Source organism: Gymnoscopelus braueri (assembly GCF_963280865.1).
Source record: "Gymnoscopelus braueri genome assembly, chromosome: 5".
Classification (NCBI taxonomy): Eukaryota; Metazoa; Chordata; class Actinopteri; order Myctophiformes; family Myctophidae; genus Gymnoscopelus; species Gymnoscopelus braueri.
Window position 1 is genome coordinate 55,679,600 of NC_137606.1, and position 25,655 is coordinate 55,705,254.

Here is a 25,655-nt window from a genome sequence, read left to right on the forward strand (position 1 = left end):
ATTTCTACATTGCGATAGGCTATTGATACTTTTACTCAAGTTTTTACTCTGCAGCAAATCTAGAAAAGTGGTTGTGATTAAACAAACAGAGCACATAGGCTGCTGTAGTACCACACAGTAACCACTAGATGGCAGCATGAGACCAGGATTGTTCCATACTGTTGTAGGAAGTGATATTAAAGGTTCCTCCCTTTATAAGAAACAGTATGACTGTAAACACTCTGTGTTCAGCCTCCATTTTGACACAGACAGCAACGTAGAAGAACCAACACATACAGTTTAATGTAAGGTAAGTGTTTTAATAACATATACTAGTGTTATTCCCTCTATGATGTCAAAGTTAATGTAGAGTCATTATTCTCAAACTAAAACTAATCTAATCTGGTATTATAAACTTTAACCTCCTAGCTTCACTATTCTGGGGTGGACTTTCTGTGAAAATAGCAGATCGACAAGCTCACAACGTGTTGCAGCGTGACACGTTGTGTGCTTGTAGATCTGTGAGGCCTTGGACTGTTTAAAGGAAGTTAAAGATGTTAATCATTGTTGTGTGAAATCATAAGAGATTGTCCTAAATGTTTATAAAGTCCTTATAAACTCCTTGACAGTTAGTTTTTACTTTAGTAGCAAATATACCACAATGTAAAAATACCTGGATTAAAAATTGTACTTGAGTAAAAGTACAAATGTATTGGCATCAAATTATACTTAAATATACAGTGCTAAAGTAAAAGTACTAAGATCTTTCAAAATGTGTCAAGCCCTTTTTTGAAAACAGCAGATCTACAAGCTCGAGAGAGAGAGAGAGAGAGAGAGAGAGAGAGAGAGAGAGAGAGAGAGAGAGAGAGAGAGAGAGAGAGAGAGAGAGAGAGAGAGAGAGAGAGAACTTGCTTCGCCGCTCTCTGGTTTTACGGTAGCGCTGTCGCCTCACAGCTAGAAGGTCCTGGGTTCGATTCCCGCCGGGGACGCTATGGGTGCTGGGGGTGTGTCTTCTCCTCCGCGCCCAGGTGGGGTTGGCGAAAGGGCCTACTCTGTGTGGAGTTTGCATGTTCTCCCCGTGTCTCCTAGGGTAGTTAATACCCTCACAAAAACATGTAGTAATCCTGGTCACTATACTGCCTCCCCCTGGTCAGCCGGGGCGCCTGATGGAGGGGAAGGGAACTCGTTGGAATAACGTGTTCCTTCCACGCGCTACGTCCAACCAGGGAAACTCCCCCTGTCAGGTGAAAAGAAGGTCAGTTGGCTCTCATGCATTGAAGGAGGCATGAGCTCGGCCCTGGCCTCCCTTGGCTGGTGGGGGGAGTGTAGTGCCCAGGATCACTTAGCAAATTGGCACCGTGTGAAAAAAAAATGGTTACAAAATCAAGGGATAAAAAAAAAAAAAAAGAAAAAAAAAAATAGCAGATCTACAAGCTCAAAATACCTTGCATCACAATGCTTTGTGAGCTTGTATCTGCTATTTTCTTTTAAATGTCACACCTATAATTAGGGATGCACGATTATATCGGTAAAGTATGGAAATCGTAAAATGCCATATCGGTATCGAACCGATCTAAAAATAAACCCGATTATTTTCACCCATACTGATGACCCAATAATAATGTACTTACTTCTTGCAGAGCAGCCTGCCTGCCTGTCTCTGTCTCTTTAAGAGAGTCAGCTGTGGCCCCTCCCTCCACCCTCCTTCACACACACTATGCCTACCGTCTCTCACAGACAGAGCAGCAGGCTGCAGCATCGGTGGAGAGAGAGAGAAGCATAATAGCATATAGTAGTCTATTTACAATGCATCAACACAACTAGTCTATTATAAAAGAATGATGTGCTATTGTCAACCCTACAGTAATGTATCAACACACATCATGGTCAGTGTATGATAATTGAATCAACTTTTTTCTTAATTATGATTCCAGAAGTGTTTACCACAGACCAGAGTCTCCAACACCCAGCTGTGTGTCTATGCAGAGTGACCGGTCTAAAGGAGGAAATCCTAACTTCAGTAATGATCCTGGACCTCCAGACACAAAGTAAGATCACTGATCTCTGTGAACTTCATCTGGAAAGACACAAAGAATGTCTTGTATCTGCTCACAGATGTAAACAGTAGTAGAGTATCTCACTGTCAGCTGTAGTGATCTTTGATTCAGTCATTCTTAGGTTTTCTTGGACATAGAGTAGACCTAAACTGTACTCAAGAAAAATAATTATTACTTTAAAATAATAATTACTTAAGTAGAAGTAAAAGTATCTAGTGAAAATACTACTCAAGTAATGACTTCCTTTATTCAAACCTGATTTATTGTGTAATATAAACTCTATATACTTTCCCCTCTACACCAAATCGCTTTGCCAAAAATAGCCGATCTACAAGCTCACAATGTGTCATGGCGTGAGCTTGTAGATCTGTTACTTTTGCTGAATGTTCACCCAGATGTTATTAAATAATCAGAATATAATAGAAGCCACTGTTTTTGCATCAATTAAACATTTGAAACCTGCCTACCGATGATGTCACTGGTAGGCACGTTTCTGAACTGTCCACAGCCCTGTTATACAGAAATGGCGTCATCTTATAATGATCATTAGTGAGGACCAGTTATATGAAGAGACACTACAGTGTAGTGTCTCAGTAAACTATAGGATCATAGAATACAGAGAGACAGTGTAGTGTCTCAGTAAACTATAGGATCATATAGAATACAGAGAGACAGTGTAGTGTCTCAGTAAACTATAGGATCATAGCATACAGAGACAGTGTAGTGTCTCAGTAAACGATAGGATCATAGAATACAGAGACAGTGTAGTGTCTCAGTAAACTATAGGATCATAGAATACAGAGAGACAGTGTAGTGTGTCAGTAAACTATAGGATCATAGAATACAGAGACAGTGTAGTGTCTCAGTAAACTATAGGATCATAGAATACAGAGACTGTGTAGTGTCTCAGTAAACTATAGGTGTTGCAGTCCAGTCCGTCAATAGAGACTGATGGATTCCACATGGATTGTAATGACTGAATATAAATAAAGTAAATAATGTTCATCCTCTCTTTCTATCAGGGTTGATCATCAGAGATCTGGGTCTCCTGTACCCAGCTGTGTCTCCATGAAGAGTGACTGGTCCATGGACAGACCTATTAACTTCAAAGATGAACAGTACTCTACTGATCACAGGTCAGAATGTAAAACCCACAGAAAACAACACATGATTTACTTGTTATCAAACTCTACTGAGCACAGATCATGAGGTATATAATGTTCTGTCTCTTAATACTTTAGTTTTGTAGTATGAACAGGTTATGATGGTTTTAATAGAGTTTATTTTCAGTTATTAATAAACTCATCACACTGTCCAAAGTACATGAGATAGATTTATTTTTGATTCAAGGTTTATAGACTGATTCATTGAAAGATAACTAATATACTTTTAGCCTATTATTCTCTCTAATGTTGTCTCAATGTGACCTCAAAGGTCATAGTTCAAGTTTAGACAGAAGTGAAATATGTGAGAAGTTGTGAGAGACAATATGTTGACTATTTGACCAATGACAACATCCTTCAATATTTTAAACATAAATCCACAGAATACATTATCTGTGTATGTTAACTTTGATAATTATGAGTCCGGCTCCACTAGATGCAACTGTGTAATAATGAACTGCATGCATTGTGGTGCACCAAAGTAGCAAAATCAGCAGAGCAGATCTACAAGCTCACAATACCTTGCATCACCATGCTATATGAGCTAGTAGATCTGCAATTTTCTTTTAAAATGTCACACCTATTGACAGGTTAAAAGTGGTGGTGTCTGTCTCTAGGTTATATACATATTTAACTAATACAAAGAGCAAATCAAGCAAGATAGATACTGTATTGACAAACACACAGATGTATCTTTATTATATTAAGTCCTCCTGTGAGAGTGTTTATGTTACCACTGCTCAGTGTGTCTGGTGCCAGATGCATTCTGGGAAGTAGGCTATCAGCAGAAAGCCCACTAGTTGCACCTAGTCTATTATAACATAATAATAATGTTCTATTGTCAACCCTACAGTAATGTATCAACACACATCATGGTCAGTGTATGATAATTGAATACATTTTTTTTAAAAATTATGATTCCAGAAGTGTTTACCACAGACCAGAGTCTCCAACACCCAGCTGTGTGTCTATGCAGAGTGACCGGTCTAAAGGAGGAAATCCTAACTTCAGTAATGATCCTGGACCTCCAGACACAAAGTAAGATCACTGATCTCTGTGAACTTCATCTGGAAAGACACAAAGAATGTCTTGTATCTGCTCACAGATGTAAACAGTAGTAGAGTATCTCACTGTCAGCTGTAGTGATCTTTGATTCAGTCATTCTTAGGTTTTCTTGGACATAGAGTAGACCTAAACTGTACTCAAGAAAAATAATTATTACTTTAAAATAATAATTACTTAAGTAGAAGTAAAAGTATCTAGTGAAAATACTACTCAAGTAATGACTTCCTTTATTCAAACCTGATTTATTGTGTAATATAAACTCTATATACTTTCCCCTCTACACTAAATCGCTTTGCCAAAAATAGCCGATCTACAAGCTCACAATGTGTCATGGCGTGAGCTTGTAGATCTGTTACTTTTGCTGAATGTTCACCCAGATGTTATTAAATAATCAGAATATAATAGAAGCCACTGTTTTTGCATCAATTAAACATTTGAAACCTGCCTACCGATGATGTCACTGGTAGGCACGTTTCTGAACTGTCCACAGCCCTGTTATACAGAAATGGCGTCATCTTATAATGATCATTAGTGAGGACCAGTTATATGAAGAGACACTACGGTGTAGTGTCTCAGTAAACTATAGGATCATAGAATACAGAGAGACAGTATAGTGTCTCAGTAAACTATAGGATCAAAGAATACAGAGAGACAGTGTAGTGTCTCAGTAAACTATAGGATCATAGAATACAGAGAGACAGTGTAGTGTCTCAGTAAACTATAGGATCATAGATTACAGAGACAGTGTAGTGTCTCAGTAAACTATAGGATCATAGCATACAGAGACAGTGTAGTGTCTCAGTAAACGATAGGATCATAGAATACAGAGACAGTGTAGTGTCTCAGTAAACTATAGGATCATAGAATACAGAGAGACAGTGTAGTGTGTCAGTAAACTATAGGATCATAGAATACAGAGACAGTGTAGTGTCTCAGTAAACTATAGGATCATAGAATACAGAGAGACAGTGTAGTGTCTCAGTAAACTATAGGATCATAGAATACAGAGACTGTGTAGTGTCTCAGTAAACTATATGTGTTGCAGTCCAGTCCATCAATAGAGACTGATGGATTCCACATGGATTGTAATGACTGAATATAAATAAAGTAAATAATGTTCATCCTCTCTTTCTATCAGGGTTGATCATCAGAGATCAGGGTCTCCTGTACCCAGCTGTGTCTCCATGAAGAGTGACTGGTCCATGGACAGACCTATTAACTTCAAAGATGAACAGCACTCTACTGATCACAGGTCAGAATGTAAAACACACAGAAAACAACACATGATTTACTTGTTATCAAACTCTACTGAGCACAGATCATGAGGTATATAATGTTCTGTCTCTTAATACTTTAGTTTTGTAGTATGAACAGATTATGATGGTTTTAATAGAGTTTATTTTCAGTTATTAATAAACTCATCACACTGTCCAAAGTACATGAGATAGATTTATTTTTGATTCAAGGTTTATAGACTGATTCATTGAAAGATAACTAATATACTTTTAGCCTATTATTCTCTCTAATGTTGTCTCAATGTGACCTCAAAGGTCATAGTTCAAGTTTAGACAGAAGTGAAATATGTGAGAAGTTGTGAGAGACAATATGTTGACTTTTTGACCAATGACAACATCCTTCAATATTTTAAACATAAATCCACAGAATACATTGTCTGTGTCTGTTAACTTTGATAATTATGAGTCCGGCTCCACTAGATGCAACTGTGTAATAATGAACTGCATGCATTGTGGTGCACCAAAGTAGCAAAATCAGCAGAGCAGATCTACAAGCTCACAATACCTTGCATCACCGTGCTATATGAGCTAGTAGATCTGCAATTTTCTTTTAAAATGTCACACCTATTGACAGGTTAAAAGTGGTGGTGTCTGTCTCTAGGTTATATACATATTTAACTAATACAAAGAGCAAATCAAGCAAGATAGATACTGTATTGACAAACACACAGATGTGTCTTTTATTATATTAAGTCCTCCTGTGAGAGTGTTTATGTCCACCACTGCTCAGTGTGTCTGGTGCCAGATGCATTCTGGGAAGTAGGCTATCAGCAGAAAGCCCACTAGTTGCACTTAGTCTATTATAACATAATAATGATGTTCTATTGTCAACCCTACAGTAATGTATCAACACACCTAGTCTATTATAAAATAATAATGATGTTCTATTGTCAACCCTACAGTAATGTATCAACACACCTAGTCTATTATACAAATAATAATTATGTTCTATTGTCAACCCTACAGTAATGTATCAACACACCTAGTCTATTATAACATAATAATGATGTTCTATTGTCAACCCTACAGTAATGTATCAACACACATCATGGTCAGTGTATGATAATTGAATACATTTTTTTTTTAAATTATGATTCCAGAAGTGTTTACCACAGACCAGAGTCTCCAACACCCAGCTGTGTGTCTATGCAGAGTGACCGGTCTAAAGGAGGAAATCCTAACTTCAGTAATGATCCTGGACCTCCAGACACAAAGTAAGATCACTGATCTCTGTGAACTTCATCTGGAAAGACACAAAGAATGTCTTGTATCTGCTCACAGATGTAAACAGTAGTAGAGTATCTCACTGTCAGCTGTAGTGATCTTTGATTCAGTCATTCTTAGGTTTTCTTGGACATAGAGTAGACCTAAACTGTACTCAAGAAAAATAATTGTTACTTTAAAATAATAATTACTTAAGTAGAAGTAAAAGTATCAAGTGAAAATACTACTCAAGTAATGACTTCCTTTATTCAAACCTGATTTATTGTGTAATATAAACTCTATATACTTTCCCCTCTACACCAAATCGCTTTGCCAAAAATAGCCGATCTACAAGCTCACAATGTGTCATGGCGTGAGCTTGTAGATCTGTTACTTTTGTTGAATGTTCACCCAGATGTTATTAAATAATCAGAATATAATAGAAGCCACTGTTTTTGCAACAATTAAACATTTGAAACCTGCCTAACGATGATATCACTGGTAGGCACGTTTCTGAACTCTCCACAGCCCTGATATACAGAAATGGCGTCATCTTATAATGATCATTAGTGAGGACCAGTTATATGAAGAGACACTACAGTGTAGTGTCTCAGTAAACTATAGGATCATAGAATACAGAGAGACAGTGTAGTGTCTCAGTAAACTATAGGATCATAGAATACAGAGAGACAGTGTAGTGTCTCAGTAAATATAGGATCATAGAATACAGAGAGACAGTGTAGTGTCTCAGTAAACTATAGGATCATAGAATACAGAGAGACAGTGTAGTGTCTCAGTAAACTATAGGATCATAGAATACAGAGACAGTGTAGTGTCTCAGTAAACTATAGGATCATAAAATACAGAGACAGTGTAGTATCTCAGTAAACTATAGGATCATATAGAATACAGAGACAGTGTAGTGTCTCAGTAAACTATAGGATCATAGAATACAGAGACAGTGTAGTGTCTAAGTAAACTATAGGATCATAGCATACATAGAGACAGTGTAGTGTGTCAGTAAACTATAGGATCATAGAATACATAGAGACAGTGTAGTGTCTCAGTAAACTATAGGATCATAGAATACAGAGAGACAGTGTAGTGTCTCAGTAAACTATAGGATCATAAAATACAGAGACAGTGTAGTATCTGAGTAAACTATAGGATCATATAGAATACAGAGAGACAGTGTAGTGTCTCAGTAAACTATAGGATCATAGAATACAGAGAGACAGTGTAGTATCTCAGTAAACTATAGGATCATAGAATACAGAGACAGTGTAGTGTCTCAGTAAACTATAGGATAATATAGAATACAGAGAGACAGTGTAGTATCTCAGTAAACTATAGGATCATAAAATACAGAGACAGTGTAGTATCTGAGTAAACTATAGGATCATATAGAATACAGAGAGACAGTGTAGTGTCTCAGTAAACTATAGGATCATAGAATACAGAGACAGTGTAGTGTCTCAGTAAACTATAGGATCATAGAATACAGAGAGACAGTGTAGTGTCTCAGTAAACTATAGGATCATAGAATACAGAGACAGTGTAGTGTCTCAGTAAACTATAGGATAATAGAATACAGAGAGACAGTGTAGTGTTTCAGTAAACTATAGGATAATAGAATACAGAGACAGTGTAGTGTCTCAGTAAACTATAGGATCATATAGAATACAGAGACAGTGTAGTGTCTCAGTAAACTATAGGATCATAGAATACAGAGACAGTGCAGTGTCTCAGTAAACTATAGGATCATAGAATACAGAGAGACAGTGTAGTGTCTCAGTAAACTATAGGATCATAGAATACAGAGAGACAGTGTAGTGTCTCAGTAAATATAGGATCATAGAATACAGAGAGACAGTGTAGTGTCTCAGTAAACTATAGGATCATAGAATACAGAGAGACAGTGTAGTGTCTCAGTAAACTATAGGATCATAGAATACAGAGACAGTGTAGTGTCTCAGTAAACTATAGGATCATAGAATACAGAGACAGTGTAGTGTCTCAGTAAACTATAGGATCATAGCATACAGAGACAGTGTAGTGTCTCAGTAAACTATAGGATCATAGAATACTGAGACAGTGTAGTGTCTCAGTAAACTATAGGATCATAGAATACAGAGAGACAGTGTAGTGTCTCAGTAAACTATAGGATCATAGAATACAGAGACAGTGTAGTGTCTCAGTAAACTATAGGATCATAGAATGCAGAGACAATAGTGTCTCAGTAAACTATAGGATCATAGAATACAGAGAGACAGTGTAGTGTCTCAGTAAACTATAGGATCATAGAATACAGAGACAGTGTAGTGTCTCAGTAAACTATAGGATCATAGAATACAGAGAGACAGTGTAGTGTCTCAGTAAACTATAGGATCATAGAATACAGAGAGACAGTGTTGTGTCTCAGTAAACTATTGGATCATAGAATACAGCGAGACAGTGTAGTGTCTCAGTAAACTATATAATCATAGAATACAGAGAGACAGTGTAGTGTCTCAGTAAACTATAGGATCATAGAATACAGAGAGACAGTGTAGTCTCTCATTGAACTATAGGATCATAGAATAATGTCTCAGTTAACTATAGGATCATAGAATGCAGAGAGACAGTGTAGTGTCTCAGTAAACTATAGGATCATAGAATACACAGAGACAGTGTAGTGTCTCAGTAAACTATAGGATCATAGAATACAGAGACAGTGTAGTGTCTCAGTAAACTATAGGATCATAGAATACAGAGAGACGGTGTAGTGTCTCAGTAAACTATAGGATCATAGAATACAGAGAGACAGTGTAGTGTCTCAGTAAACTATAGAATCATAGAATACAGAGAGACGGTGTAGTGTCTCAGTAAACTATAGGATCATAGAATACAGAGAGACAGTGTAGTATCTCAGTAAACTATAGGTGTTCGGATCTTTCAAATCTTAAGCCCTCCGAATAGGCTGACAGGAATCACACGTCTTTGTCACAACTCGTGTTTGTCTTTTGTAGTTTTATTTTTAACCAAAATCCACAGATGACCACTGTACGCAGTACACAGGTCAGACCACAGGTTATAAACCTGGAAATATAGAAAATAAACAGCATTACCATATATTCATAGCATATATGATGCACAAATAAGCAGCATGTAGTGGAACACAGTATGCAGTAGGCTCAACACAGTAGGACCGAAATAAGCACAAATGACTGAATGGTTACCAACGCGTAACGGTTACCAACGCGTCCCCCAGCTACCATTAAGTTACAGTGTCCAATTTACAAGACACAAAATACACCAACACACAACTCTTCAATGTACTAATTGGGTAGCATTTGATGACATTAACCACAGTAAGGTTCATAAAGTTTGTTGATGAGACATTTACATTGTTGGTTCAGTCACGGCGACGACGTTAGCATTAGCCGCATGCTAACGATCACTCGGCCGTTAGCTTAGCTACACGCTAACGGCTCATATTAAGTTGGTTTGGCTAATAATCATTAAACCCAACTAACGTCAACCCAGAAATGGATGTAAACATTCACATACATGCTTTAGACATTATTATCAGATTGCATTATGAACCAGCAGCAACAGAATACAAGTAGCAGGCTATGCTAGCAGCTAATACTGTCAACAACATACCAACTGGCTGTGTGATCCTGTCGCAGGCAGATTAGGAATGAACGTCTCCACCATTGTGAAGACGATTAGTAGCATCTGCACATGCGCACAAGTATACCAGTCTCACTTAACCACAACATTACTGTTACAATTATTTTAAAGACATAGAAACATGTATAAATGTATGAACTATATCAATGAAATGTAAATATAATGTAAACATATGAAATGTATTTTTACAAGTCACATTTTTTAGATGCATTAATACTTTTACAATACTTTCACCAATACTTTTAACTTAGTGACCTAAAAGTCTTGACACCTCCCACTTAACCGACTGATCATTATCCAAGGAGGTTACAATAAACACAACTGTCACTTAGTGAGCATTTCAAACTTAAAGTCCAACCTTTGTAGGCATTACAAAATAAAGTGCTTTTCAAACGAAAGTGTCTTTCACAGTTTAATGCGGAACATCATGCGTGCAAAACTAACTCAGGAGGTAGGTCCCACCACCAGACCTCCTACTGAGTGTAGGTGTGCCCTTGAACCACTCAGTTGCCTCCCTGGGTTACCCGCTAACTAAACAAAGTTCACTTAGAGTCACAGAGTCTTTTGGGTACCCATGGTAAGGACTTTTCTCACCTCCTGTTGATCTTCAACTGGAATCAGAACGACCAGCCGCCGCACATCTCTGCAAAGACGTGATGACGATTCGGCCGAGTCTGAACTGTCCTCTCAGGGCGTTCTGGTCTGCGATCCAGACCACGTCTCCAACCTTGACACTCCTCTCTGCTCGGTGCCACTTGTGTCGGATGAACAAGTTCGGGCCCGCCAGCTCGCTCAACTTCGACCAGAACTTGTCCACTCCAGCCTGCACAGCTCTCAGCCTGCGCCAAGGATGAGTTTCCACGTCGATCCCGTGCATGTCTCCTCCTTGTCTGGTGCGCCCAAGGATAAGGGAGTTAGGAGTCAGGTACTCCACTGAGTCCTCTTGCTCCTGCGCCTTGGCGTCGATAGGTCGCTCGCTGCCGAGTAGAGAAGGGTCTGGAACTCCCCCCAGGTGTAGCAGCCGGTGGTTCCGCTGAGGCTGTTGAGTGCTCTTTTGATGAGTTTAACAGCTGCCTCTGCTGCTCCGTTCCTGTGGGGCGAGTCCGCAGGATGGAAGTCCCACTGCCACTCAGTGCCATTTCTGGCGGCAGTGTTCTCAACTGATGCCTTCTGTACACAGGCTAGATGCCTGTGCAGCTCTCTCAGGAGACAGGCTTGGCGCCCACGAAGTTTGAACCTCTGTCCGACCATAACTTCCTGGGATGCCCCCTTAACACTCGCATGACTGAAGTTTCATTCTCCTCCACCAAGCCTGAAAAAATATCATTTTGATCCCCTAATCAGGCTATCCTATTGGCCACTGTCTCCCCTCTCTGCTCCAGACTAGTTCACACTTTCTCCCCCAAACAGTGGGGGGTTCCATTGTCTTCTAAAAAGCTGAGAGTTGAAAATGGGTTGCCAAATTTTGAGAGAGAAATAAGCAGGCAGGTCTATGAAAGTGTTACTGCATGCGTTGTGCACACTCACACACACCCCCTTTTAAAGTTGCAGCCGCGCACGCACACACACACAGAGTCACACCACCGTCAAATGAATGGCAGGAGGATTTAGATTTCAGAGCGAAACTTTACAAAATAAAACGGTAAAATGCTTTGCACGGGGCTCGGGAGAAAGAGAAGAGGTGATATGGACACATTTTCGCTACATCGATGTGGAGAACAAAACACAATGCTTGATTTTATCCTAAGGCAAGCAATGTGGGAAAAACACAACAACTTGAAGAGACACAAGCGTTCACCACAAAGAGATCGAGTTATAAGTTAACAAAAGGTTTGGTGGTGGTTGTTTACACGTAATTAAACGTGGTGTTGCGTGTCGGCTTAATGTTCCAACAAAAACACTAATCCGACCCCAAAGTGCCCAAACTAATGCTGACGAACTTACATTAGCTTCTTAGCATGTAGCGATCAACTTACACCTGGTGTTTGCACTTTCTCCATTTACAGCCCGTACATCTACACAAACGTTCAGATTTCAAATATAAAGTGCTTGCCTCATGGCCAGGGATGTTACAATTATATTCGGGTAACCCATAAGTACCCATATTTTCCGTATTGTCCAATAAAAAACATTTTAATCCGATCGGTGGCCATTTTCTCCGTATTTTCTCCATGCTTTCAACTACGTGACCCTATCGGTTGGGAGGTGTAATTGCACTCTGATACACTATAACTCTATGAGAAAATGACCGCCAATCGGATTAAAATGCTTTTTATTGAACAATACAGAAGTTACGGTTACTTATACCCACCCGAAGTCAATTGTAACATCCGTGGCCACGGAATAAAAACTTTATATTTGAAATCCGAACGTTTATGTAGATGTACGGGCTGTAAATGGAGAAAGTGCAAAAAACAGGTTGAAGTTTCGTCATGACTGTCATAATATGACCGTCATGTGATGCTGCTTTAAATTTAGTAGCAGCAAGCGAACTATAGTAACTTGTAAACAACCCAGTGACAAACCTATATTATTATTCATAATAATAATATTCACATTATTGTCTGAGCGTAAAGCTCTCATTCTATCAGCTGTCCACGTCGCTGACAAACACGTCTCCTCTCCTCCTCCCTCAGTGCAACAAGTGAACACAATGCTATGTTCCACAAATGTGCTCAATCCTGCGCAAAATATCTGATCTTCAAGCATAAAACAGTTGCTGCGTGACAAGCTGTATGCTTGTAGATCCTATCTTTTTCCACCGCTTTGCAGTGAAAGGGAAAGTGGAAAATGGGTCGCCAAATTTTGCGAGAGAAATAAGCAGGTCTATGAAAATGTTACTGCATACTGCATGCCGAGGCTAATTTGCAACACCAGTCCCTGGTTAGACCTTTCTATATAAATATATACCTAATAAAAATGCATGAAGCTCTAATCTGAACAAGTATGAAAAGATATTTATATCTGAAAAGTAACTAGTAACTAAAGTTTTCAAATAATTGTAGTGAAGTAAAAGTATAAGATTTGCCTCTGAGCTGTAGTGGAGTAGAAAAGTATTACCATTATAATGTAATTATATATATAATTATAATATTAATAATAATAGAAAGACGTGAAAAACAAGCCCAAAGTCGCTTATAATAAGCAGACATGGCAACACAGACTCGCATAGACTCGCTTCGCAGCTCGTCTACGGGCCGCTCTGCGGGGGGTCTAGAGGTGTCAACTGCTCTTGCCTGGGGGAGAGAGGGGGAGAGCGGTCAATTTAGCCGAAATATAACGGTTGGGATGGTATATATGGTATATATTTCATATTTATAATACGTTTCAGAAGAAAAAAAAAACGGAGATGATTTGAAACAAATATCTAGGAAAAGTCATGAAAGGGGAACTTTCTCAGAGCTTCATGAGAGAAGATAATCCACTTTAAATTCTCAAAATCGGTCATATTGATAGCTTAGTCATGCAAGTGTTAAAGCAGTGAATCGGGTGTAGGCCTGAAGAAAGCTCTCGGAAGACTGGTCATCGACGAGGTCAGCGTGGACGGCCCTGGAAGCCATGCAGCAATACACGTCTCCCCAGACCTTTTTCTTGGTTCTTTTCTTCACGGCGTCCCTCACCTCGAATGGGCCGAAAAGGTCCAGTGTTGTATATTCAAAAGGGTTTGCTCTGCTGGTACGCTCCAGAGGTAGGTTGCTCATCACTTGACGGCATAGTCTGGCTCTTTGCTTCTTGCAAGAGATGCACTTGTTGACCACCTTCTTGACGGTCCTCCGACCTTGTACCACCCAGGCCTTTCTTCTTGTGCGCAGCAGTGTGGCCGCAACGCCTTCATGATTTGCCTCGTGAGCTTCTCTAGCTAGCAAGGTTCCCAGCCATGACTGGAAAGGTATTAACGGTACAGCTGCTCCGTCTTCGTTCCAAGATTGGACTCTACCGCCGCAAAGCAAGAGTCCTGTCTTGTGATCTTTGGTCACAACTAGACGATTCAGGGTTGTGTCCTGAAAGTCCACGCCGTTTTGAGCCGCTAGGGCCAGGTCTTGGAAGGCCACAGTTCTCTCCTCTGCAGACAGCTTAGAGCTCCTTGCCTCCCACTTTGCTGACTCTGAGGCTTGGTATTTTGCATTCAGCCAGGAGTCCGCAGCTCGTCGAACCCAGGCGACAGTTTCACATAGTTTTGACATGCTACTGAACCGTTCGTGCTCGAAAAGGCTCACGAGAGCCACGCCCCAGGCTCTCGTGAGCCTGGGGCGTGGACGCGAGCCTGGGGGCGTGGACGCGAGCCTGGGGCGTGGACGCCCCAGGCTCTCGGTCCCTTCCAGCTGTCGAGTTCCTCTTTAGTGTTGCTGGGGCCTGAGAGCTTTTGTGACTGAGCCCTGGTGACTACAGCTGTGAATGCCTTTCTCTGCAGCCTTTTGACGTCATCAGCGACGGTAGTCACAATTTCGCTGGCCATCTTCACAGGCCACTCAGCTTCAGGCCATCTCAGGAACTCTGGGCCTCGTTGCCACTCTGACTCATCATCGAGCTCTTCGGGAGTTGCTCCCCTTGTGAGGATGTCTGATATGTTGAGGTAGCCGTCAACCCACCTCCAGTCTTCCACTGGTCCAGCCATTTGTATCTCTCCGATGCGGTTGGCAAAGAAGGTTTGGTAGCCGTAACTATCCTTCTGGATTGCTCCTAGAATTGTTTGGCTATCCACGAAGTGGACCCAGTGTGTGACTTCGATGCGGCAGTGCTTCTCAAAGTACTTCTTCAGACGGATTGCGAAGACAGCGCCGCATAACTCTGCCTTAATCACGTCCCCTTTCTGGTCGAGAGGAGTAAGTTTGGCTTTTGACTCAACCAACCTTACGACGACCCCGTCTTGCGTCTCCCAACGGAGGTAGAGCACGGCGCCGTAGGAAGCCTCACTCCCATCTGAGAACGTTACTCCAACTGGGCGGCCGATGGCTCCTGGAGGAGCCTGATCTGGCCGAGTCTTACATACTCCTCGAAGAGTCTTATGGACGCCTCCCGGAGTTTTGGCGAGAGTGGGTCATCCCAAGTGTCTTTAGTTGGATTTCCTAGTCCTACTTCTTGGTAGGACTCTCTCACAAGCATTACCCATTTCTGCTTTACGGGCGTGGCAAGCCCGATGGGGTCGTAGAACCCAGCGACCTGACTTAGCAGTATGCGACGGGACAAGGGGTTTGGAGTGTTACTTCTGACTTCCTCTTCGTGAAGATCAATTCCCGTCCTCATCTTGCCTCGCTTCTTCGAGAAATTGATGGACGTCATCACGCGAAGCTTGTCAGTCTCTGGTTCGTAGCCGACTCCAAGTGCTTTGTTTTCTTCGTCCAGCATCTGGTTAGGTAACACCAGAGTCTTGGGTGCAGAAACGGTTGTTGTACTGTTACTGGAGTCAGCCACAGTCCCAGACCTCCCACTTTGGCCTGTCAAGACCCACGGTTTAAGGGAGAAGCCTCCAGCCTTCAGGATCTTTTCGACTCCTTGGGTGATCTTCTCCAGAGTCATGAGGTCGTCGTGGGACGTCAATATATCATCGACGTAGCTGTCTTCTACCAGAACCCGGCGCTCTTCCACCATGGATGCACCATGGCGACCTGGGCGATACAACCTGCAGGTTTATCTCCGATGTTGACCCTGACGACGACGAAGACTTCAATTTCATCCTCTGGGTTGTCTCTCCAGAGGAATCGATGGAGTTGTACTTCTTCGTCCTTTAGCCAAACCGAGTTATACATCTTCTTAACGTCGCCTAGGGCGGCGTACAATCCAGTCCTGAATCTCAGAAGGACTCCTCTGATCAGATTGAGGACGTCTGGACCTTTGTGCAGGAGGTCATTCAAACTCACCCCCTGGAACTCTTGGCTACTGTTCCAAACGATTCTCACAGGGGTAGAGGATGAGTGAGGGTTTGTTGCAACGAGAGGACTTATGTACCACTTCGGTCCCTTCCAGCTGTCGAGTTCCTCTTTAGTGAGTTTAGCGGCAGCTCCCCTTGAGACCATATCGTGGATTTGCTCTCTGTACGCAGCCTTCCACACCGGCTCCCTCTCGAGACGTTTCTCCGTGTTCCGGAAGGTCGCTTCCACTGCACGTCGGTTGTCTGGCAGCGTCGCGGGGTCTCCTCTCCATGGATAAGCCGCGTCCCAGTGAGGGGATTCGCTGTGTTTGTCAGCTAGCACGTAGGTGAGGCATTCTTTAATCTTTTCAAGATCTCTTTCCTCTCCTAAGGTCATCTCTTTGCCTCCAGGCGGACATCTAACGCACTTGCAGCCTCCACATTGAGGATCACAAGCTGCGCCGACACTGTCCCACTTGAACCATTTGATGACTTCTTTGTTGGTAGCCGCAGTACTCCGTAGGATTGGTTCTCCGTCTTCCTCCTGGACTTCGCTTGGTCTAGCCGGACCCACGAGGATCTCTCTGTACGCCTTTGAAGCTGTTCTCATCGACCGTGCGAAGTGAGTGTCAGACCTATGCACTGCTAGGTCCACTACCTCAAAGAGGTCAGGATGAGTTCCACCGACTGTCTTCCCCAGGGGTCCATCCCAAAGGACGAGGTCTCCCTCCATTTTGGTTGGCTGTGGGACCAGGCGACCTTCCCTGTGACTGATCAGCAGGTCGATCTTCTCGGGGCGGACTAAGTCTTTAGCTGCAACGTCTGGGAAGAACTTTTGCAGTTGCTGCGGCGTGACTGCCTGGTTCACCTTTGCGATGCTTTCCAAGCCGTAACAGAGGAGTTTGTGCTCCGTCACTGTGCCTTTGGGAGTTCTTACTCTTAGCCTTAAGGTATACATACGTCTTGGTAGCTACTGTCTTCTCCATCCCTCCAACTCCTTGGACAATTAACTTGATGTTCTCGCCGTTTAGCTTGAGGCGCTCGGCGGCTTCCATCGAGATGTAATTGGTATCTGAAGCGAGGTCAATCAGAGTGCCGATTAGCTGGCCTGAGTTTGTCATTACCTCTAGTAGCATCATTACAACTGGGTACTCTTTTGGCTCACGGCTGGTGCTGGCGCACACTGTTGTTGAGATTTTGTTTGAGAAGGCTTCCTTGAACTCAGCTTTCAACTCAGGGGAGAGCTTGGCAAGGAGCTCCTCTTGTTTGTCGGTCAGTCCAATCCCCCTTTTATCCACTTTTGCATTGCTCTGCTCTCCGGTCTTCTGCTCACCACTCTTCTTTTCTTTTTTCTTAGTTGGTGGCATCGGACAGAGCAGGTAATTGTGGTCTGAGGACCCTCCTTTCCGACAGTCGTCCTTTGAGCAGAGAAACCTTTGGGTGCAACTGCCATCTTCACCATGAAGGCGCAAGCACTTGAAGCATGCTCCTGATTTCTTCAGTTGAGCCTTCTTGCTTGACAGGTTGAGCTTCTTGAAGACTTTGCAGGCAAACAGTTTCCCCGCATGCTCTTCGTCGGTTGAGAGCCTTTTTGGGTGTTTCCCGATGTGGCTTTAGTGAATGCCCTCTTCTCTTTATTCTTGTCGTTGGTTCGCTCAAGATAGTCCGCTGGGCTAGGCTGCAGCTGATCCAACTCCTCGAGAATGTCTTTTTGCCTTTTCAGGTACTGCAGTAGGCAATCGAAGTGGTTGCGTGGTGAAAAGCCGCTTAAAGGGTCTTTCTTGTGCGTTAGCCACTTTTCTTTCAGGGAATCAGGCAGCTTACTCTCAATTGACTGCGCCACCACTCTATTTTTCCCGGCATCTTCCTCCCCCAGGACTTGGAGATCACGGAGAGCTCTCTCCACGGCCTGAATCAGTTCGATTGTCTTTCTGGGTTGGTTTCCCTTGACGGGGGAAAGTCTGTGCACTTCTTTCGAGATAAGCAGCACTATCTTCGGTTTGTTACCGTACTTGTTATCCAGGAGCCTGAACACGTCGTTAGCGGAGCCACAGCTGGACAACACAAGGTCCCTTTTGACTTTCTCGTCTAAGCTGCCTAGAAGATGGAACTTTTTCACATTTTCCAACCCATATGGGTTTCCCAGCTGCTGCAGGTCCTCCCATTCAGCTTTCCAACGGTAATAGTCTCTCATGTTGCCGGAAAACATGGGCAGGCGTGCTCGCTCTAGAGTAATTTGGGGCTTGAAATTGTAAGCACCGGGGTACGCGCTGGAACCACTTTGCAGTGCGCTGTGGGTGCCGTGTGGTGTGCTCACGGCATTCTGATGTGCGCCAAAGCTGAGATTGGGGGCCACGCTGGGCATGCTAGGCTGGACGCCACCTACAGGGGTTTGAGTGACTACAGGGAATAACTGGTCAGGGTGAGTGGCAGGCATCGCTGCTAGCTCACTGGTTAGCTCTTTGTTTTGGTTCTCCTCTACCGCAACATGTGGCTTCACCTGTTCTCGCAGCTCCTCTTCGTTGTCAGACTGGTGCCAGCCTTGCCACGCCCATTTATCCCACAGTGTCTCCTGTTGCTTCCTCAGCTTCCTAGTACGGTCCCTTGACTCCGTTACCTTGGGTCTAGGAATCACGTCTATCCACTCATTCACTGCTTTGTTGAGCTCGCCGACATCTCGTTCCAGGTTTCTATTAACCAGTTCGCGCTCCCTCTTAGTCAACTGCTGGTGGTCGGTTGCCTCGGCCTTGTCCAATGCTGACTCAGCCTCTATGACGAGGGTGTTAATTGCCTCTTCAGCGAACCTAGCCCAGAAGTTCTTTAGGACGATGTGTTCGGTTTCATCAAACTTACGGTCGCACTCCGACGTTTTCTCGTCTACTTGCTCCGCCTTCTTTGTGGCCTCTTCATCGTCCACTTCTCGTAGGGCCATGCCATATTCAAACCCAGCATCTCTGACTCTAGTGTGCTCCATTTTGAGGTTCCTCCACTCAACTCTCAGTTCGCTTTCTCCCAGCGCATTAGCCCCGGAGATGAGATGGTTGGCTCTTTTAGTGAAAGCGGTTTGGGCTGCTGAACGCCTCTGCTATAGCTTCTCCAGCTCCTCCTCTGTTGCCATCTTGCTATTTTGTTGCGTTGACTGAAAATATATAATTTTAATGCCAACTGGGCTTGTCAGACTTTGTTTCCTCTTCTTGGCTTTAATTATTTGTATCTTCGGCTAGCAGGTTAGCAGATGAGCAAGCAGCAGTAATGATGGGCTGTTAGCTCAGGCAGATGGGTTAGAACAGTCCCTTTAATTATTTGTTTATATTGTCATTGTCCTTTCTTCAAGGTCATCCGGCGTCCTCTTCTTTGGATAGCCGGGCCTTGGTTTATAACTGTTCGGATCTTTCAAATCTTAAGCCCTCCGAATAGGCTGACTGGAATCACACGTCTTTGTCACAACTCGTGTTTGACTTTTGTAGTTTTATTTTTAACCAAAATCCACAGATGACCACTGTACGCAGTACACAGGTCAGACCACAGGTTATAAACCTGGAAATATAGAAAATAAACAGCATTACCATATATTCATAGCATATATGATGCACAAATAAGCAGCATGTAGTGGAACACAGTATGCAGTAGGCTCAACACAGTAGGACCGAAATAAGCACAAATGACTACATTACCCATGATGCATTCTGAACGGTTACCAACCTGTCCCCCAGCTACCATTAAGTTACAGTGTCCAATTTACAAGACACAAAATACACCAACACACAACTCTTCAATGTACTAATTGGGTAGCATTTGATGACATTAACCACAGTAAGGTTCATAAAGTTTGTTGATGAGACGTTTACATTGTTGGTTCAGTCACGGTGACGACGTTAGCATTAGCCGCATGCTAACGATCACTCGGCCGTTAGCTTAGCTACACGCTAACTGCTCATATTAAGTTGGTTTGGCTAATAATCATTAAACCCAACTAACGTCAACACAGAAATGGATGTAAACATTCACATACATGCTTTAGACATTATTATCAGATTGCATTATGAACCAGCAGCAACAGAATACAAGTAGCAGGCTATGCTAGCAGCTAATACTGTCAACAACATACCAACTGGCCGTGTGATTCCTGTCAGCCTATTCGGAGGGCTTAAGATTTGAAAGATCCGAACAATAGGATCATAGAATACAGAGAGACAGTGTAGTGTCTCAGTAAACTATAGCAGGGGTCTTCAACGTTTTCAGGCCAAGGACCCCCTAGCTGAGAGAGAGATGAAGCAGGGACCCCTTCTATTTTGTATAATATTGTGTTTCAGATTATACTTTTTTCGTTTACTTGGTCTGCTCACAACGCCTCGCAGCGCTTGAAAAAGTTGTGAGCTTGTAGATCGGCTATTTTTGGCTAAAGTTCTCCTCAGAAAAAGGGATGCTAGGGTTCAAGTGGTTAAGGTAAAAAAAAAAAATTATATCACACAAAGATTTGGCGGACCCCCTGTAGTAACTCTGAGGACCCCCTAGGGGTCCCGGACCCCCTGTTGAAGACCCCTGAACTATAGGATCATAGCAAGCACCTCTCAGTGTCATGAAAAACCAAAAGTAGCAAAAATAGCAGATCTACAAGCTCACAATACCTTGCATCACAATGCTTTGTGAGCTTGTAGATCTGCTATTTTCTTTTCGATGTCAGAACTATAATTAGGGATGCACGATTATATCGGTAACGTATCGGAATTGGCCAATATCGGTCGTAAAACGTCATATCGGTATCAAACCAATCTCAAAATAAACCTGATTATTTTCACCAATATTGATGACCCAATGATAATGTACTGGCAGAGCAGCCTGTCTGCCTGTCTCTGTCTCTTTAAGAGAGTCAGCTGTGGCCCCTCCCTCCTCCTTCACACAGACAGACAGAGCAGCCTGTCCTCCTGTCTCTATCTCTTTAAGAGAGTCAGCTTTGGCCCCTCCCTCCTCCTTCACACAGACAGACAGAGCAGCCTGTCTGCCTGTCTCCGTCTCTTTAAGAGAGTCAGCTGTGGCGCCTCCCTCCCCCTCCCCGTCTCTCACAGACAGAGCATCAGGCTGCAGTGTGTAGGTGAACAGAGAGAGAAGCGTATAGTAGTCAAACAGCAAACACACTCTTAACGTCCATAGTTTATACCCAGAACTCAGGTATTAGGTATGCGGCCAAGTGCAAGCCTGGCTCAGTGACTAGGACACCCCTGCCATGCAGAGTACATGGTGCATTTATATAGCGCTTTTATCCAAAGCGCTTTACATAGATGTTGCATTACATTCACACATTCACACACACATTCATACACTGATGGATGATTTAGTTGTTATCAAACTCTACTGAGCACAGATAATGAGGTATATACATGGTCTTGCTCTTAATACTTAGTTAGTTTTGTAGTATGAACAGGTTATGATGGTATTAATAGTGTTGTTTTTCAGTTATAATAAACTCATCACACTGTCCAAAGTACATGAAATAGATATATTTTTATTCAAGGTTGTCAGACTGATAAAGACATATAGATAGTTAGACAGACAGACAGACAGACAGACAGTATGTCTAGGAGGTTTTAGTAGTTTATCAGCTTTTTTTTCCAAAATATACAGGCCAAATAAGAATCATGAATATATAATTCAACAGTGTGGACACTATTATTGTAAACCAACACCAAGCAGTATAGACATACCCTTACATCCACCAGGAATATAGTCATAATAAATCATTCTTCATGTCCACAGAGACAGGAAGAGGAGGAGTTGTGTTGTGACAGAGCAGGCGTCCAGGTGTTCAGTGTGTGAGGAGGTTCTGACAGATCCAGTCTCTACCAGCTGTGGACACCGGTTCTGCAGACAGTGCATCACCTCATACTGGGACCAGTCTGCTCCAACAGAACACCATGACTGTCCCCAGTGTGGAAAGACATCCAGAACCACACCTGGACTGAAGACACTCAGACAAACCAGCAGTGGACAAAGTAAGACTGGACATACTTATAATTATACAATTATATTTCATGTTAATGTTTAAATTTCATTAAAGAAAAACATCTGTCAACTCTTGAAAAAAACTGAATTCTCAAAATAAAAATTTCTTGGCTGTATTGTTTCCTAATGGAGGATTTAACACATTAACAATGTGTGTCCACAGCTGTAAGAATGTAAGGTTATAAAGTAAGCTGAATGTTTAAAATGTCTTCATTGTCTTCTCATAGCAGATGTCAGTCAGCAGGAGCATTTAAAGGATTATAAGATCAGTTTGAACAGTCTTGATCGTGTGACAGAACACATCACTGAAGAGACAGGAACCTCCCTCACTGACATCTACACAGAGCTCTACGTCACAGTGGGAGAGAGTGAAGGGGTTAATAACCAACATGAGGTGTGGCAGATAGAGACACTTTCCAACAAGAAGACCCTCCATGACAAACCAATCAACTGCTGTGACATCTTTAAACCCCTCCTCCTTGGCAGAGAGACACCCATCAGAAGAGTTCTGACCAAAGGCATCGCTGGCATTGGAAAAACATTCTCTGTGCGTAAGTTCACTCTGGACTGGGCAAAGGGTTTGGAAAATCAAGATGTCATTCTCCTGGTTCCCTTCTCATTCCGGGAGCTGAACTTGGTCAGAGATGAGCAGCACAGTCTTCTCACACTGATCCATGTTTTCCATCCAACATTAAAGAAGGTCACAGCAGAGCAGCTCGCTGTCTGGAAGGTTGGCTTCATCTTTGATGGTCTAGATGAAAGCAGGTTTTCATTCAACTTCGACAACAATGACATCATTTCTGATGTCACAGTGACATCATCAGTGGACATGTTGTTGACAAACCTAATCAAGCAGAATCTGCTCCCATTGGCTGTCATCTGGATAACTACCAGACCTGCTGCAGCCAATCAGATCCCTCCTGCATGTGTTGACATGGTGACAGAGGTACGAGGGTTCACAGACCCCCAGAAGGAGGAGTTCTTCATGAAGAAATCCAGTGATGAGAAGCTGGCCAGCAGAATCATCTCACACATGAAGACATCAAAGAGCATCCACATCATGTGTCACATCCCAGTCTTCTGTTGTATCACTGCTACCGTTCTGGAGGACATGTTGAAGACAGACGAGACAGGACAGCTGCCCAAGACCCTGACTCAGATGTACAGCCACTTCCTGTGGGTCCAGACAAAGAGGAAGAAGCAGAAGTATGATGAGACACACAAAGAAAAGAAAAAGAATAGAAACAAAAGAGAGAGAAGCAGAGAAAAGAGAACAAAGGCAAATAAACGGCTGTTCATGGAGATGGACAGGGAAGTCCTTCTGAAGCTGGGCAGGCTGGCGTTTGAACATCTGCAGAAAAGTAGCATCATGTTCTACCAAGAAGACCTGGAAGAGTGTGGTCTTGATGTGAAAGAAGCCTCGCTGTACTCAGGAGTGTGCACAGAGATCTTCAAGAGAGAGAGTGTGCTCTTCCAGAAAACAGTCTACAGCTTTGTTCATCTGAGCATCCAGGAGTTTCTCGCTGCAGTCTACCTGTTCCACTGTTTCACACAGAAGAACATGGAGGTCCTGAAGACATTCCTGGAAGACGATGATAGTGATGATGATGATGATGATGATTACAACAGTGACATTTCCCTCTCTGACTTCCTGAAGGCTGCTATGGAAAAATCCCTGCAGAGTAAAAGTGGACACCTGGACCTGTTTGTCCGCTTTCTTCATGGTCTCTCAATGGAGTCCAACAAGAGTCTGTTAGGAGGCCTGCTGGGTCAGACAGAGAACAGTCCAGAGGAGATCCAGAGAGCCATCAACAACCTGAAGGAGATGGGCACTGATGACAAAGACAACTACAACTTCTCTGCAGACAGATGTATCAACATCTTCCACTGTCTGATGGAGATGAACGACCCCTCAGTAAGTCAGGGGATCGAACAGTACCTGGAGTCAGAGAGCAGATCAGAGAAGAAACTCTCTCAGACCCAGTGTTCAGCCCTGGCCACCATGCTGCATATGTCAGAGAAGGTTCTGGAGGTGCTGGACCTGGACAAATACAACACAGACGTGTATGGTCGACAGAGGCTGATCCCAGCTGTGAGGAACTGCACAACAGCCAGGTTTAGTAGTCATGTGAATATCAACTGTTAGAGCAGCTTTCACTTATATACTACGTATTCATTCAAAATGAATACAAATACTAAACATGCACGCACACACAGACACACGCAAGCACATGCATACACACACACACAAACACAAACACACACACGCACGCATGCACGCAAGCAAGCACACACAAACACATAAGTAATAAGTATTATATAAAATAATATGTATTATATAAATTAATATGTATACCCCACCTGAATACCTTTTGTCCCTTGTGTACCTCAACGAAAGATTTGTGATGTTGAAATGTTTTAAAACATATTCCAAATCTGTCAAAAGTTTTTTTAAATAGCCATCTACAAGCTCACAATGCGTCGCATTGCGACGCATTGTGAGCTTGTAGATCGACTATTTTCAAAATGTAAATGGGGCTAAAAGGGGTTAATTTATGTTTTGTAATAATAATCAAAGTCTACAAAGTAACTATTAACTAGTTAACAAAGTTTTCAAATAATTGTATTGGAGTAAAAGTACAATATTTGCCTTTGAGATGTAGTGAAGTAAAAGTTCTGCCAACTGGAAATACTCCAGTAAAGTACAGATACCCCAAAATTGTAGTACTTGAGTACATGTACTTAGTTACTTTGCAATACTGCAACTGTGCACACGCCCTCCGTTTACCTCACTCTGTTCCTGCAAGCACGTGTGTGTGTGTGTGTGTGTGTGTGTGTGTGTGTGTGTGTGTGTGTGTGTGTGTGTGTGTGTGTGTGTGTGTGTGTGTGTGTGTGTGTGTGTGTGTGTGTGTGTGTGTGTATGTGCGTGCCCATGTATGCGTGCACACTCAGACACTCAGTGAGGTCAGTGACTTGCAGAATTCCTTTAGATTCTCTCATTGAAACAGGTGACAGTGATTGACATGCCAGTGTGTGTCATGGTGGCAGTGAAAGGTTGACGGGGGTAGCAACAGTCAAACCAAGGAGAGCATTAGTGAAGGTGTACAGAGGATGCTCTTTGAAATGAGCTTATGGTCATTACTTAGGTTTACTCACTTTAATCAGGAATTACCAAGTTACTTTATACATCAATGCAAGTTGCTTGCTGTACAGTGGTTCCCCCAGGGGGGTCCGCACATTATTGTGGGGGGTCCCCAGATGATTATCTTAATGTGCAACATTGATTTCTCACTCAACAGTAAACAAACCAACATACAGTATAAGTGTATACAGGGTATCTGCACATTTATAAAGTTTCAATGTAAGGAAT

General features: G+C 42.6%; 1 protein-coding gene across 1 annotated transcript in view; it reads left to right on the plus strand.

Moving 5' to 3' along the window:
• The first annotated feature begins 255 nt into the window (after nucleotides 1-255).
• Nucleotides 256-25,655, plus strand: part of LOC308085683 (NACHT, LRR and PYD domains-containing protein 3-like) — a 35,030-nt gene continuing 9,630 nt past the window's right edge. Inside the window, exons 1-8 of the mRNA XM_080428937.1 lie at nucleotides 256-284; nucleotides 1,914-2,027; nucleotides 3,059-3,172; nucleotides 4,124-4,237; nucleotides 5,403-5,516; nucleotides 6,660-6,773; nucleotides 22,040-22,275; nucleotides 22,513-24,400. Of these exons, the coding sequence (XP_080285063.1) occupies nucleotides 1,960-2,027; nucleotides 3,059-3,172; nucleotides 4,124-4,237; nucleotides 5,403-5,516; nucleotides 6,660-6,773; nucleotides 22,040-22,275; nucleotides 22,513-24,400 (2,648 nt within the window). The 5' untranslated portion in view covers nucleotides 256-284; nucleotides 1,914-1,959. The remainder of the gene's footprint in view (nucleotides 285-1,913; nucleotides 2,028-3,058; nucleotides 3,173-4,123; nucleotides 4,238-5,402; nucleotides 5,517-6,659; nucleotides 6,774-22,039; nucleotides 22,276-22,512; nucleotides 24,401-25,655) is intronic.